The sequence below is a fragment of the Lepisosteus platostomus genome, chromosome 1, assembly GCF_059453375.1.
Source record: "Lepisosteus platostomus isolate fLepPlt1 chromosome 1, fLepPlt1.hap1, whole genome shotgun sequence".
In the NCBI taxonomy this organism is placed as follows: Eukaryota; Metazoa; Chordata; class Actinopteri; order Semionotiformes; family Lepisosteidae; genus Lepisosteus; species Lepisosteus platostomus.
This window is the reverse complement of record NC_142611.1, coordinates 16,889,661-16,905,057: the sequence shown is the minus strand read 5'-3', so window position 1 is coordinate 16,905,057 and position 15,397 is coordinate 16,889,661. Positions and strand designations below refer to the sequence as shown.

Genomic DNA, 15,397 nt, shown 5'->3' with positions numbered 1-15,397 from the left:
TTAAATGAATTAATAGTGGGAGCTGTAATTCAATTATGAACTAAAAATCACCTGTAGTGGTGGCTTTTACTTTTTACATCTAAAGGATTCATAATACTTGGTATTGATACATTCAGTCACTGAATAGGAAATAAACATTTGTATTCAGTGGCTGGCCTTTTTCAAAGTGAAACTTGAAACTACAATTAAAGCTGTTGCTTCAGCAGGATTCAAATAACATGAAAGTTGTAAACAACATCATTTAGCCCCACTTTGGTCTCTGTAGTGTAGCAGATAAGAAACATGGGTTGTAATGAGAGGGAAAAAAAAGTTTGACAATCTAGAAAACGTCAATGATCCAACATCTTTTTTTTAAATCAATTTTATTTTAATTTTAAGCAAAATGCTGATATAACACAACATTGTTAGTCACTTTGCAGGAAGCAGGGACTTTTTGAACTACTGTTTGAGTGCATTTTAGTTGAGTTGACTCCCACACTGTTCAAATCATGGCTGCAGTGGCAGGATAAGGCACCTAAACTGCAAGCTGTGGCCTCTCCACAGTCCGGCTTCAGAATGTCAGGACAGCCCGGATGCTAGAAGTAGAACAAGAAAACTTTTTACTTGCCTAATGCATTTTTACTATAAAATATTTGGAAATACATAACCATTGCAATTCCGAAATATGGTTTAGTACTACTCCAGCACAAGGTGTAAGAACAATTACACATTTTTACAAGTATTAACTTTTGCAATTGCCCACTCTAAAGATGATGAATGTCAAAATGCTAATGACTTTGGTATTCTGAAGTGTCGATGAATATAATATTCCTATATTTTCTTATTCCTATAAATACCATTTAAACAAACTCAGAATAACAAGGGAATATTTGAATATACACATACACACATTTGTAAATTAATCAAGACAGAAAGCAAACCATGATCATGCTCTATAAATGTCCATAAAATAACTTTTAGAATGTCACAACATTATGTTTACCAAAAACAACTGTCAGTAAACTCAGTGTACTAACATCTGGATATATAGTCAAGAACATCTAGCAACCACATTTTTAGAAAAAACCTAGTCACTCATTTACAGCACATTCCAAATGTACGCTAATGTGTCACAGATTCCACAGCTTACTGTCAACTGTTTATGACTCTAGATTCCTTCATGATCCGAGTCATAAGTAGAACATTTCCACGTCACCATAACTGAGGCTTTTTAAATTGAAAAAACTGCCAATAACCTAATGCTTCTTAAGGAACGTGTAGTGGGTAGGTAGTTACAATCAGGCTCTGACAATATCAATATCTGCGATTTAAAGAAAGGACATGAAAAAAAGTGTATATCATGGCAAGAATGTGAATGTACAACCGTAACAAGATATGCTAACTTCGTCACAGATATTTCAACAAAGTCTAAAACTGAAAAATAACTGAAAAATCAAAATCAAAATGGCAATTTGGGTGCCCATCACTCCTTGCTACCATGTGTCATGTTCACTGTAATGATCATGGCAGTGAATTAGGTATTGCTGTATAGTTTTCTTAACCTTGCAAACAAGAGGAGTGCATTTTAAATTTTAAATTAAGTTCTAGATAGCAAATGGTTATTCACTCCAGGCTTCAGTTCTCCTCTTGCTTGGATGTAAAAGTTAAACAAAATCTTTAGAGTCACTTTACCTTTTTCCCACATGCATGAGGTCAAAACCCTCATTGATTTTATCAAATGGCAAGGTGTGGGTCACAAATTCATCCACCTTGAGCTTCTTTGCCAAATAATCTTGGACCAGTTTGGGTACACTCTCCACACTCTTCCAGCCTGTACAGTGTGAACCACAAAACAGAGCTTTAGCTGTGGAAGACCATCTTTGGCCTTATTTACACCTTTCAAGTCAGTCACCTTTGTGACCCTCCAAATACATCCACTCTCCATCATCAGACAGCCATCTTATCCTGGAAGACGTTGTGGCAAACCAGAGCCGGAAAGAGTGGACACAAGGTGAGAGTCGTAGTGGGTAGGTAGTTACATCTCAGATGGGATGCTAGTCCACCGCAGGGCAAATGCACATAGAATGTAGAGACTCCTATAAACCTAGTCAGCACATCTTTGAAATGTACGAACTACTAAGTACCAAACAGGCTAGATGAGCCAAATGGCTTCTTCTCATTTGTGACCTGACTTATATTCTTGCAACGTGTAAAAGCAAATACTTTAAATAGGCTCATTGTAAGTTGCCTCCATTTACCTTTTTCTGCACGAACATCAAGATATTGGGAATGTGATATAAAAATTCCCCATGTCTTTCATTTGGCAAAAATCTTGTATCTCAAGTTTTGCATAGCTGGTAATGAACACAAGTGACACCTTTATTGCACGGTGAACATTTTAAAGCGTTGTTAAAATCTGTGAATGGAATAAGTTATTAAACAGCTTGATTCATTCTTTTTTAATTATTCATAGCCTGAACTGAAACATACACATTGTAAATATGGTTAACCAGAGCAAGCAATGTGTTCATTAAGGAATGCCTCCACAAGTGCGATTTTGCTGAAGACCTCTCACCTCCAAAGGCCGTTCCCTTCCAGGTGCGTCCTGTAACCAGCTGAAATGGGCGGGTGGAGATCTCTTGTCCTGACCCAGCCACTCCTATTATTACACTGGTTCCCCAACCTTTATGGCATGCCTCCAGAGCCGCTCTCTGGAACACACGGGAATGCTCATTTACCCCATTTCTTCTCCGAAATGATGTCCTTTTTACAAAGCAGTGCGCAGGGTGTGAATTTGACCAATTTATGAACACAAAAATATACTCTTCTCTGTTGTGCACTACATGCTGTACAGCACCGCTAGGAAGAGATCAGTGGTTCATTTAGGGATTCAAATCATAATTCACTTGCAAATTAACTTCAGTTTAGGATTGGTTTCCTTCACTCGCGGAAAATTAAACTCAACGTGAGTTTCTTTTAAAGTGAATTCCATTTGGTATATCCCGATTATTTAGTTTACTTGCAGCTTGTGGCAGACATGAACATCTCAGGATAAAAAGCCGGCCATGGCCAGACTTGAACGTAATATTTGGGTATCCAATGACGTTTTACCGACGTAAACCTTAGTTGAATTTTCATTAAGCATCCATGTACTTTCCCCATCAAGGCGTATAGGTACCATGTTCTTCATTTAAACTTTGGTTTATTTGGCACTTGTATCATGTAATTATGAAAGAATCATAAAGTACTGAAAAAGCCCTGTCCTTTCAGAGGAAATCTGTGAGGTAGATCTTGATTATATACCAACCTATCATCACAATTCACAGAAAGGCATATATTACAGAAGCATGCCTCTTCATAATGAGTCAATATCCATGTTGTCTTCCTAGAATAGATAATCATCCCTTACAGGCAATTATGAGTTGACATTTTTTACATTGAACAACCTAATTATGGTTTGTGATTATTAATAAAAGCTAGTTTTGAATTTTAAAATGCACCATGCTTCAATATGTAGAAGCTCCAGTATTAAATCTTGTTGATATTATATGACATTTACATACCACTTTAATAAGGCCAGCAAAGCCTGTGAGCAGTCATCTCAAGAAACATCCTTGGCGCTTTCTTTTTTTCTACAATTAAGTTTGGGATTTGGCGCGGTTCATTTCCAAGGGAAAGCATGAGATCAATTAAGGAATTAAATCGGAAATTCCACTGCAGGGATGGGACTACGAAGGTTGTAGCTGGAAGGCTAAGGGAAAACGCATTTCATTTTTACAATACGGCCAGAACACAGCCTTGTGCCCGCTGCTTTCCAAGATAAGTTCCAGCTCCTCTGCGACCCTGACTTGGAAGAAGCGATTAGAAATGGGATGGATGGATGGATGGATGGATGGATGGATGGATGGATGGATGGATGGATGGATGGATGGATGGATGGATGGATGGATGGATGGATGGTCTTGAGCATACTCACCATGATGCCCACATTGCCGATACACTCAAAGGAGTAGTCCACCCCACCGTCGGTCAGCTCAATCAGCACCTCCTGGATGGGTTTGCTGTGGTCCTTGGGGTTGACAAACTCAGTGGCGCCGAACTCCTTGGCCTTCTCAAACTTGTCTTTGTTGATATCGATCCCAATGATCCGAGAGGCTCCTGCAGCCTTACAGCCCATCACCACAGCCAGACCCACAGCTCCCAGGCCAAAAACTGCACAGGTGGTGCCGGGCTCAACCTAAGAGCAAAATTAGAAGTGTCACATTTCCCAAAAGTACATGGGAGTCCTAATTTACCACAATATTCCATTTCATTTTCTGAAAGGTAAATAAAGCATTGGTCGTCATTTGGTCTTCTTAAGCTCTGGACTTCAACTCTCCATACATCTTGTGGTATTTATTTGGGTTCAGTCAGGGATAACTATGAGAAATTGTTTGCTTTGGTGTTGTGTAACTTTGAGTCCTTCATTTATGGCAAACAAACATTGTCGGTCTGTATACAAAAATTCAGCTCTTCCCCTACATAAAGTCAACTAAAACATCTGCTCAATTCCAGCTACAGAAGATACTTGAAAAACTGGCATTCAACATCTTCCAAATTTCCTTTCTTAAATGCTGATCATTCCGAGTTAATTTTTGTTGTTGTTGCTGTATGAGAGGAAACTACAAACCACGTCAACATTACAGTATCAAACTTGATTAAAATATTTATTTTAGTACTTCAAGTACTGCTGTAAGAAAAATGCACGATAGCACGGCAGCTGAAATCATGCCAGAACATAGTTGTTTTCTGACTCAAGCACTTCTAAAGAAAAATGCTGGAGACGCCACAAATCCTGGAGAGATTTCTTTTTCATGGAGAACAACCAGTGATGCATGACCAATCAGGTTTCAATAGTGTACCTGAACAGCCAGTCAGCACCTTTAATAAATAACACTAATAATTAAACAACCAAGGGTTTTTACACCTCTCAGCTCCTCTCACCCATATCCCTAAAGTTTTTCACTATTATGGCAAAAGCCTTCATACTGTACAGAACAGCAAGAGTATGCCATGTTATTCCAAAATATAAAACAAACGTTTTTAGCAAACACCCAGACTTGTTTGCCTCCTCATTGGTTAAAACTGCCTGCAATTTTAGATTGCCTAATAATGTGAGAGGTATTCTATAAATATCCATCCTGATTATGAAGCTGGAATACAGTGTAATTTATATACTGTAACTTAAGTGGTAATCACTGTGGCATTATGGTTAACACCACACAGGGTCCAATTCCAGATTGGGGTGCCATTCTTTACAGAGTTTGCATATTGTCCCCACGTAAACATGGATTTTTGCCAGGTATAGCCATTTTCTTCCACATTCTGAAGACGTGCTGAATATGCTCTTAGGTTAAACCTCTTAATTGTCCCAGTTTAAGTGTTTAAGTCCCTGCAACACACCAGTGTTACTGTCCCCTCTGCTACCAGGATAAGGTCTGGGCTGCCAAAACTCTTACCAGCTTTCTGATAAGGAGGTAACAATAATGGAAACATTCAATGTTGAACAAACATTCAATCTTTGTTGTTCGTTCCAGACAGTGGCTATTTTCCAACAATGGAACAAAATGGAATAACAGTAGTCATGAAGTATTTGCACCTAAAAGTACAACTACACAAAACAACTAAAATAGCAGTTTTGACTGACTGCAATAGCTTACATTTATATAACACTTTTTATCCCAAAGCACTTCATATTTAGAATGTGACCTGGTCCACCCACCACTGAAGAGCACCACCTCAACCTGGGGGACACCTGACAGCCATTGCACACCAGCAGAGCCACCACTTAGTAGACAAGCTGAACATGAGAGAAATTACTTCACTACTCAAATTAAGGTGGAGATGTAGTCAGGACAGTGAGGGTAACACCCCTATTCTTACAGTAAAACAGTGTTATTAGATCTTTAATGACCAAGTGGTCAGGACTTCGATTTAACATCTTATCTCAAGGACAACAGCTCATACAGCACAGCGTCCCACACACACTAAGGCACTGGTTTTGAAATTCTAACTAAAACAAAGACTTTCTGCTCTGCCAACAGAATATAGAATACACAGGTAGCCTGAGAATTCTCCCATCCTAGTCTTGCTTAGTCCATAGGTGAGGTAATAACATTGCTGTTTCAGTCCTTTCAGATACAAATTCTGGCTCATGCTTCATAGTTAAGCCATACACGTATGGGACACCCATTGTAAAAACTCAAATGAAACACTTAATCTAACAGTTGACCATGGCAAGAGTCTATAGTTTGAAATACAGCAGCCTCTCACCTTGGCAGTGTTGAGGGCTGCTCCATACCCAGTGGAGATGCCACAGCCCAGCAAGCAGACCTTGTCCAGGGGGGCAGACTCATCCACTTTGGCCAAAGAAATGTCAGCGACCACCGTATACTCAGAAAACGTGCTGGTCCCCATGAAGTGGAACACCTGCTTGCCTTTGCAGGTGAACCTGGAGGTTTTGTCAGGCATCAGACCCTGCCCCTGGGTGACCCTGTCCAGAAAAGGCAAAACAGAGCAGACAATGCATGTTGGCTAATTCTGCAACACTTGACAAGGAAGTACACTCACATCCCAGGAAGAGGAGATATTTTTTCATAGGTTCTCATTGTTTTAGCGTCTTCAATGTCCTTGCTTGATTTGGGCAGTCTAAGCACTTTTGTATAATGCGCGTCGACTTTTTACAACTTTGGTTATCTCCTCTGTTACTACAATAACTGGGATTAGAGGCTTCCCAGTACACAGACAACTGATACAGAGGGTTGTCATCTTCAAATTCAAAACAGTAATTATTTTTCCATTAGTACTGGATTTTTTTAATTATAAAACTGAATTTTAAAGTCTTGTGAATCCAATGTATAGGTCACTTTGAGGTATTAAGCTGAAAGATGTTTTCACAATGTTCTCTTCTTTACTTCAGTTATTTCTGAGATTAAAATACTATTCCATTACTTTTGATGTTTAAACAGCTGGAAAGTAATGGTGGTTTACATGCCCCTTATCTACAGTATATGACAGCGGTTGTCATCAAATATTTTAAAGCAGAACTTGAGAAATGGTAAAATTAAGGGAATTGCTTAAATAAGCAGTGGTCTTTCATCTTATTTAGATCCCCGAATCAGATGTTCCACACTGCAAGTTTCCAGTCATCACGAGTATACAGTTAAAGGCCGGTTTACCTTATCTTCTGACACAGATTGGTTTTCGGGTTTTTGCAGAACTTGCACTCTCCACATTGAGGAATATACAAGGGGATGACTTTGTCTCCTTAAAAAAAGCCAAATAATTTTAGGACATTCCTAGAGATGGAAATGTGAGAACAGTCAGGATTCTTTGTCACATACTATGGAAACTTTTTTGACAAAGTCAGCTACATTCAAAATTAAATATCTTCGTAGATAACCTTCGAACTACAGTATACCATACTGTGGAGCACAGGATGAGTCCTAAGGTGCCAAGGTGGTGAACAAGCCACTCTAAATTACTGGAGTATTCAAAACTGTGACTGAGTGCATTAACTGTGCATCTGATTGCCTCATGGCAAACTAGTGAGCATTACAGATCAGGGAGCTCTTCCACACTGTTTGAAATGATCCATACAGTATGTGCATGATTATCAGTGGCTTTTTAAAGACGTTTTGGCTGGTGATACGCTGACCAGTCACATACAAATCCTCCATATATGCCCAGGAAAGGTCACCTTCTGCCCACTTTGTTTACACTGGCACTGCACTGCTCTCCACATCTTTTGATAACACCTCCTTGGATCGCAAATTAAAACACACAAACACCAGTAGCACTTTAAGTTTTGGGAACACCTGCTCATTTCGCCAAAACAACCCATAAGGCAAAAGCTTTAATAGCAATTCGTTCAGTGTATTTTATATATTCTGAATAGTGCTATATGCCATTTTTTTGGCAGTCTCCAATCACTCTCAAGCAGAAACACAACAGATCACCTCCCTGTGTTTACTATGTGGACTTAAATGGACTTTAAACATAGTAGTAGGTAGATTTCTTTCTTGAAAGGTCACAAGCATACAAAACATTTTTCTGCCCAATGTAAATTACAGAAACTATAAAGGGGAACCTTCTGGAACATGGTTAACAGAAAGTGTTTGGAACTTCCGGGATTATCCCACCTGGTTTGAATTTGGTCACTCCTTCTCCAACACTCTCCACAATCCCACCCCCTTCGTGCCCCAGAATCACAGGGAAGAGCCCTTCAGGATCGGCTCCACTCAGAGTGTAGGCATCAGTGTGACACACTCCAGTGGCGATCAGCTACAAGACAGCCCGTCACAGACCCGTCATTTACTCTGCCATGAACAGCACAACCAAACGTATAAATAAAATAACACATTTGTAAATTTACTCTTCCAGTCCTGAAATATTTTGCTGAAAGGGAGAAAAAAGTAACAGCTTTGCTTACAGCTAAGGTATTTATGAGCTGTGATACCAAAATATACAATGATTTAACTTATAAAGCCATTGAAACAGTACAGAAAATTTAGTATTGTGATTTTAGTGGCTCTTAGGGAATATTTACAGTTGTACTTCTGCTTACTTGTATACAGTCACAGAAAGCAACATGAAAAGCAAGTAATTTATCATGAATTCTGTTACTCAGAACTTATGACTCACACAGGAACTCAGTAATTGGATTTTACAGTTCTTTAAATAGATACTGCCAAAGGTGGTGCACAATGTAAATATTATATACTGTAGAACATGTTCGTAAGGTAATACATCATGTAACCGATGGTCTCCTACCATGTCTCTTGTGGTCTGAGAAAATCTGAAGAAGTTTGATTGGCAGGCCTAAGACGGCTTTTCTTTATTAAATATAATATATTGTACCTGCATATACTCTCAAGGTGACAATAACTTGTTATAAAATTAACACATTTTATGACAAGAAGACCTGTGTGTGTGTGAGTGTGAGTGAGACTTTTAACCTATGACAGACTGTCAAATGAGCATCATTTATATATTACTAAATTACTCCATGTGATGGAATACATGGAGTAATTTCGTAATATATAAATGATGCTCAAGGAATACAATGCTAATCCTTTTTGTAACTAGAAAACAAAAATAACTGCACCTCAGCAGACTGGTGTATTTCCTCCCACCCATTTCTCTTTAATGACAAAAAGCAACTAGGAATCGTGCAAGGCGGCAACATAAAAAGTACAGGAGAATTCCAATGTGCAGCTCCGTGATTAGCCAGTTCCTCTTACATGATTTATCATGTCCACTGCATGGTCCCACTTAGAGGTGGGGTTTTTTTTTGGACACATTTACAAACAGTGTCATAACTAACTTCTCAGTTAGGAGGCCCCTGTTATGTTAATCACGGAATCTGTTAAGTGAAAAATCATTCCAAGGCAATCCATTGAAAATGCGAGTAGTTACCTTAATGCGAACTTCATGAGCCTTGGGCGGAGCGACTTCCACCTCCTCGATGGACAGGGGTTTCCCAGCCTCCCAAGCGACAGCAGCCTTGCATTTAATGACCTGAAAATAATTTCAGACATGCGAATAATTTTGCTGCACCCAGACTTTCTTTGAGATGTTACGGTTTGCAAAGCAACTTTACGTTCATTTAAAAAACATTTAAAAATCTCACCTTTGGTACTATATTATATTTCTTCAAGCATATCAGAAGTGCATTAAATACATTTCGGGGTTGTACTTTCAAAGGCACATCAAACTTCACAATGCCGTAAGAATGTGTATGAATTAATCCATCAATTTGTATAAAGAAATGAAAGACGCCAATGCACAACATAGGAGAGGAATAAAATTCTTAATTCACATAAGGACATTTGGTTTACTAACTGGTTTTAAAAATTGATTTAAATTACCAATACTGTCATTTTCACTTTATTAAATGCGATACTTTGAAACCTTCATACAAACTCAGTGCATTACATTAACTATCCCCAGTCGACTTTGTGTTAACAATCCTAATTTAAACCCGGATAGTGAGAACCCATTCCATACCATCGAAAAATGTTGTAGAGAGGAGATATAGTGTAAATAGTTTGAGAAAATATGGTACTCAGCGTCTCTCTATTTGCCAAATCACACAATTTCTCTCTACAACTTTCAAGGCAGTACAGACCCCTGTACTGTTCCATAACTGAAAATACTAATGCAACATGTAGAATATTGCTAATAATGTTCATGTCTCTGGTATAAATGACATGAAGTGAATTAACAGACATGCATTTTCCTTTATAAAAAGTTGTCGCCTTTTTAATTTATGCCAAAGGGATTTTATGCAACTGTAATTAAAATAGATGCGTTTACATCCGTTAACTTCAACACATGAACAATTTTCTCTTGGCTTTCACAGAGGAAATAAATATTATTTTCTAAACACGCCTAGAGCAATTCTACCCTGTTAATCGCTGCGAACAAAACAGTTGAAATCGAACAAAACACAATTGTCAATTAATTTAACTTATATGAATAAAATAACAACGATACAAGGTTTACAATTGCTTAGTAAATACTCTGGACTGAATTTACACGTATTACAGATAATCCAAAACTCATAAAGTACTGAAGAATACTTGTGTCAAGTTCAGGTTCAACATGTATTTGTACAGTATACAGTATATAACAGCCCTCTTTGCGTTAAACTTTTAAATGTACTGTATTAGGCCGTGGCAACCTTTTTCAAGTAAATAGCATTGCAAATATAAGTCAGATGACCAAATCTGAACTCTGATCTGTACGTTTTCTTTCTGTTGTATTAAAATGCGCCCATTTAAAACGGTATCTCTTTGAACCTGCTTGCCAAGGCAATCACATTTTGGATAACCGTCTTCTCCCCAATACAACCGCTTGCAAGAACATTAAATATTTCGCTAAAGTAAGCATATTTTTCATGCAAAACGTACATAAATTATCGGCAAAGCCTTATTTGTCGAGAGTGAGTTTTTTTGCAAAGAATAAAGACAAACCCCACTCACTTTGCCAGCAGTCTCCATGTTCCTTCTCCCTCAGCAAGAGACCCGAAGCAGCTCCCGGGAATCTGTATAAATCAATAATAAACCAATCAAATTGCAGATTTAGAAAGCAACAGGAAACTTGAAGAAGAGCACGGTTTACCTGTTTCGTGCTGACATACAATTAATCAAAACGTAGTGGTTTTGTTTTATCATACTGATGCTGTGATAACTGTAGCAGTCTTGCTTTTTTATTCAGTCATATACAGAGAAATGTTTGATTTATATAAAGAATAAAACACGGTGTGTGTATAGCTGAAATTTCAATAAGTCATTTGAGGTCTTTCACTCTTTTTCAAATGGCCGACCAAAACGGTCCCATTGAGCAGATTGTCGAGTCATCTGGAGCTGTTTCAGGACTAGTAGGAAAAATATCTGATCACTGGGTTTAGTGGTACTAAACAGTATAACTAACAGACGCTTACATGCCAAGTTTTTGATTAGTTATTTCATTACAGTTAAATCTTTGCATATAGGAGCGAAACTACTTCACACAAAGTACATAAAGCCACCTGGGTGATAATGTGCCACCACTCTACAGCCGATCACGTGAGGAGAGATATTGTATTGCTTACTGTAACTGCCACTTTGTTAGGATGAGTGAGTGTTCAATAAACCCTGAAATAGATAACTTGCAAATCCAATAGGAAAATCAGTATTAAGAATATAAGAACTGTTAATAGAACATCATTTGGCCCATGTAGCTCTTTTGAATACTAAAAGCAAATTAATCTGAACATGTCATCTAAATGTTTTGTGAAAGAAATCCAGCGGACAACTTTGATAACATGGCTGGAGAGCTTGTTATAGACTTTCACAACCCTCTGCACATAATGTGCCTCCTGTGCTCAGTTATAAATGCATTTCCCTTTAGTTTCTATTTCTGTACTGCGATTTATGTTTCATGGTTGATTCTGAAGGAGTCTCTTGTTTTGACTAAGTCACTGCCTTTGATGACTTGAATGTTAAAAGTTACGGCCTCCTCATTCAAAAGGATCCCAAAACAGTTTATACTGAAGAGAGAATCCATTTCATCCACTAGTGAAGTGCAGAACCTAACCAGGGTGACACACAACAGCTGTTCTGTAGGCAGCCCAACTTCACAGCAGATCATGCAGAGAACTGGGAAATTACTTTACTAATTGAGCAAACCCAAAGCAGAATACTGCCAGAATGGTGGGGATAACACCTCAGTATTTAGTAACAGTGCCATAGGGATTTTTAACAATGACTTTGTTTTACATCTCATCTGAAGTATGGTACCTGCAGTTGGGAGGTGCAGTGGCTCTGTGGCTAAGGATCTTTGCCTGTGGCTTGAAGGTTGCTAGTTTGTATCCTTTGGCCAGAAGAGGGATCCTACTCCGTTGGGCCCCTGAGCAAGGCCCTTAACCGTAACTGCTCCAGGGGCACTATATAAATGTCTGCCCCTGCACTCTGACCCCAAGCTTCTCTCCCTGTCTGTGTGTCTCATGGAGAGTAAGTTGGGGTATGTGAAAAGACAAATGCAAGAAATTGTATATGGCCAGTAAAGTGATCTGTTCACAGTGTTCCCAGTTCCAATGTAGTAAACAGTGTGAAGTGTGGTCCAGAAGGTGGTCAAGAGTGCCACCTACAGGTACCCCACCCTAATTACAGCAGGAATCTGATTTTCCTTGGAGGTCTCCCAACCCCTCACTCACCAGGCCCAGCTTTCCTTAGCTTCTGAGATCTAACATGATCAGACTACATGACTAAAGAGTAAGGGAATGTATCTAGTTGATTATCTCTGAATTGATTCCAGAGCACCAATCTATTGGTTCTGATCAGTGGGAGAGACATACTGTAGGCTACAGGTGTACTGGATCTATGAAACAATGCCTTTTTTGCACTGGTGGTGATGGGGGGGATCATGAATGAAGGAGGGCTTCAGGGCTTCAAATTATGAAATTTTGCCAAGAGTATCACAGGAAGTGTTGGAATTTATTTAAGTGTCTCGTCTTTGTCATATTTGTAATGATGATGTCCTGAAAAATGCTGCCTTGGGCTTCTAAGCCTTGCCTGTCTTTGTTTCCAGGCCATAGAGTACAACTAATTGATTTGCTATATATTCAGTATGTCAAAAATGATTTTTTGTTACATTATCAAGATAGAAGGCTGTATACTTCTTTATGTGATGATTGGGGAAAAGGCCCTTATTGCTGTCTTCTCTATGTTAATGCTATGATGATTTGTGATGCCCTCTGTGATATCTTACACCATTCTTCCATTAGTTTTAATGGCACTGGTAACCACTGTTGCCCTCATCATTGTGATCATTGTGATTTTAATTCTCTGAGGTGCTGATATTGCCCAGGAAAAGAAATTAATAAATATCACAATACAAACAACTTTGTCCCAAATATAAGTCAAATCTCTTTAAGGCAAAGTCATGCTCTAACTGTTACAGAAAACATGTTGTACTGTATATTGTGACAAATACAGAATGTTTCAGTAAAATGTATGATGGAAAGTTAGTATAATGAGAAAAAGCTTAATATACTTCAGTTAAAATGTGAAATATGAATAGGAAATGTTGCTCCAGAGAAATGCTTTCTACATTTAAAAATGTTATAGCTACAAAACACAGGAACTGTGCCCTTCAAACACACAAAACCGCACACTGTTTGGAAAATGTATCTTCTAAAATCTTTTACTTTTTCATCTGCATTATAAGCCTAAATTTACAAACTGACATTGAGCTTTAAATGCACATTTTGTTTTCTCTCTTCATGCTAGATGATTGCTTCAATTACTTAACATAATTTACAAATCTTTAATTGGAAAAAACTCTGTACTGTCTTCCAAATGTATTGCAATTCTCTGCCATTCTACAAAAATACAGCATTTTTATTGAACAATCTCCCAAGAGCAATTTGATAGTGATCTAGGCCAGAGGTTCTCAAAGTGTGTTCTGTGCACCAATGATGGTCCGTAGCTGCCCTAGTCATCTTTCTTAAAGCAAGTCTAAGCAGCTCCATTCTTCACATTAACTTTTCAACTAATAAAAACATTTGCAAAATATGCAATTTTGTCTGTAAAAACATCAGTACTTTCATAAAATTGAATTCAATATTAATTTAACTGCATTAATAGGTGATGATTTTTACAGGGTAAGAAGTGGACGTAGACATAGGTGGTCCACCACGTCTGTGATGTAAGTGGTCCGCAGACCATAGAATTTAGAGAACCACTGATCTAGGCAATCTGCAGAGTGAGTTGAAACTATCCACCTTTGTATCTGAATGATGGCACTAATTCACACTGCCACATCCTGTTAGTGTTATGTTACATTCTATTGATTTTTCCTTTTCTGCGCTTTGTGTTCAGTGTAACAATAGTGTGAAACTCTTCTCCAGAATGGCTTTGTAAATGAGAATTTGTTCTTAACTGAATTCACTGCTTAAGTGAAGGATTATTATACTCTTATTATGATGTTGTCTTAACTGCTGCTGTGTATTCACTTTTTTTAAGGAGGAACCAGATTCCATTAAGGTTTTACAGACGTAGTTTAGCTGGAAGAAATCTATCACAAGTCACACATCACAGGTTTGAGGACCACTTTTCACTTTGGAGTTTTAAGAGGGATTTATTTCCAATGTGTACATTAAAATTGGAAATCAACCCCTGACCAATTATCACATCTCTACGCTGGTAGATTTATAATAATATGGTAATATTTGTATTCCGAATTTCTAATGTAGCCATTTTTTGAGGGAGTCACAATATTAGCAGAATGTTTTTCCGTCATCTATCCTTTTTCAGAGAAAGAAAAACAGCAAACCTCTGGTTTATCTATCCTTTTATTCACATCTCCACTAGATAGTTCAAGTAGGTAGCTGCGTCAGCATGCGTAGGCTACAAAGGAACAAGTAAAGGTTTATTCCATGCTGAAAAGAGAAGAAAAGAAACAGAACGTTTCAGCCAAAATGTTGCGTTTCTTTTTCTCTCTATTCAGCATGGAATAAACCTTTACTTGTTCCTTTGCATCTCCACCAGATGTCAGAGTAACTCCAAGAAAAAAGACAATAACATGGAGATGTAGAAAAAGCACAAATCCAGCATGAATAAGGTCTGATTAAGTGCTTAAGTGGACTTAACACTTTTTAGAGCCATGCTATATACAGTCAATATTTGTTTTTTAATATTCTTTATCATCAATTTCTTCATTCTCTTAAATATCATTGTCTATGACTTGAGAGCAGTGTACATTTATTTTGAGGGGCCTCAGCTCTAGTTCGAAGCAATTTAAAATGCCTGATATTATGAAAGAAGTTCTCTGTACAGTCCTTGATCACTTATATTACATATATTCACCCTATTGTTCTCTTGTATCCAGTTTG

At 38.1% G+C, this 15,397-nt stretch overlaps 1 protein-coding gene across 1 annotated transcript; it reads right to left on the bottom strand.

Moving 5' to 3' along the window:
• Positions 1-345: 345 nt before the first annotated feature.
• LOC148677789 (alcohol dehydrogenase class-3) lies at positions 346-11,065 on the bottom strand. Its single transcript, XM_088625902.1, has 9 exons — positions 11,004-11,065; positions 9,436-9,537; positions 8,160-8,301; positions 7,197-7,284; positions 6,292-6,511; positions 3,956-4,216; positions 2,555-2,690; positions 1,672-1,810; positions 346-575 (listed from the first exon to the last, which is right to left on the bottom strand). The coding sequence occupies exons 1-9, from the start codon at positions 11,019-11,021 to the stop codon at positions 551-553; spliced, it is 1,131 nt and encodes a 376-aa protein (XP_088482028.1). The 5' UTR covers positions 11,022-11,065; the 3' UTR covers positions 346-550.
• Positions 11,066-15,397: the final 4,332 nt, after the last annotated feature.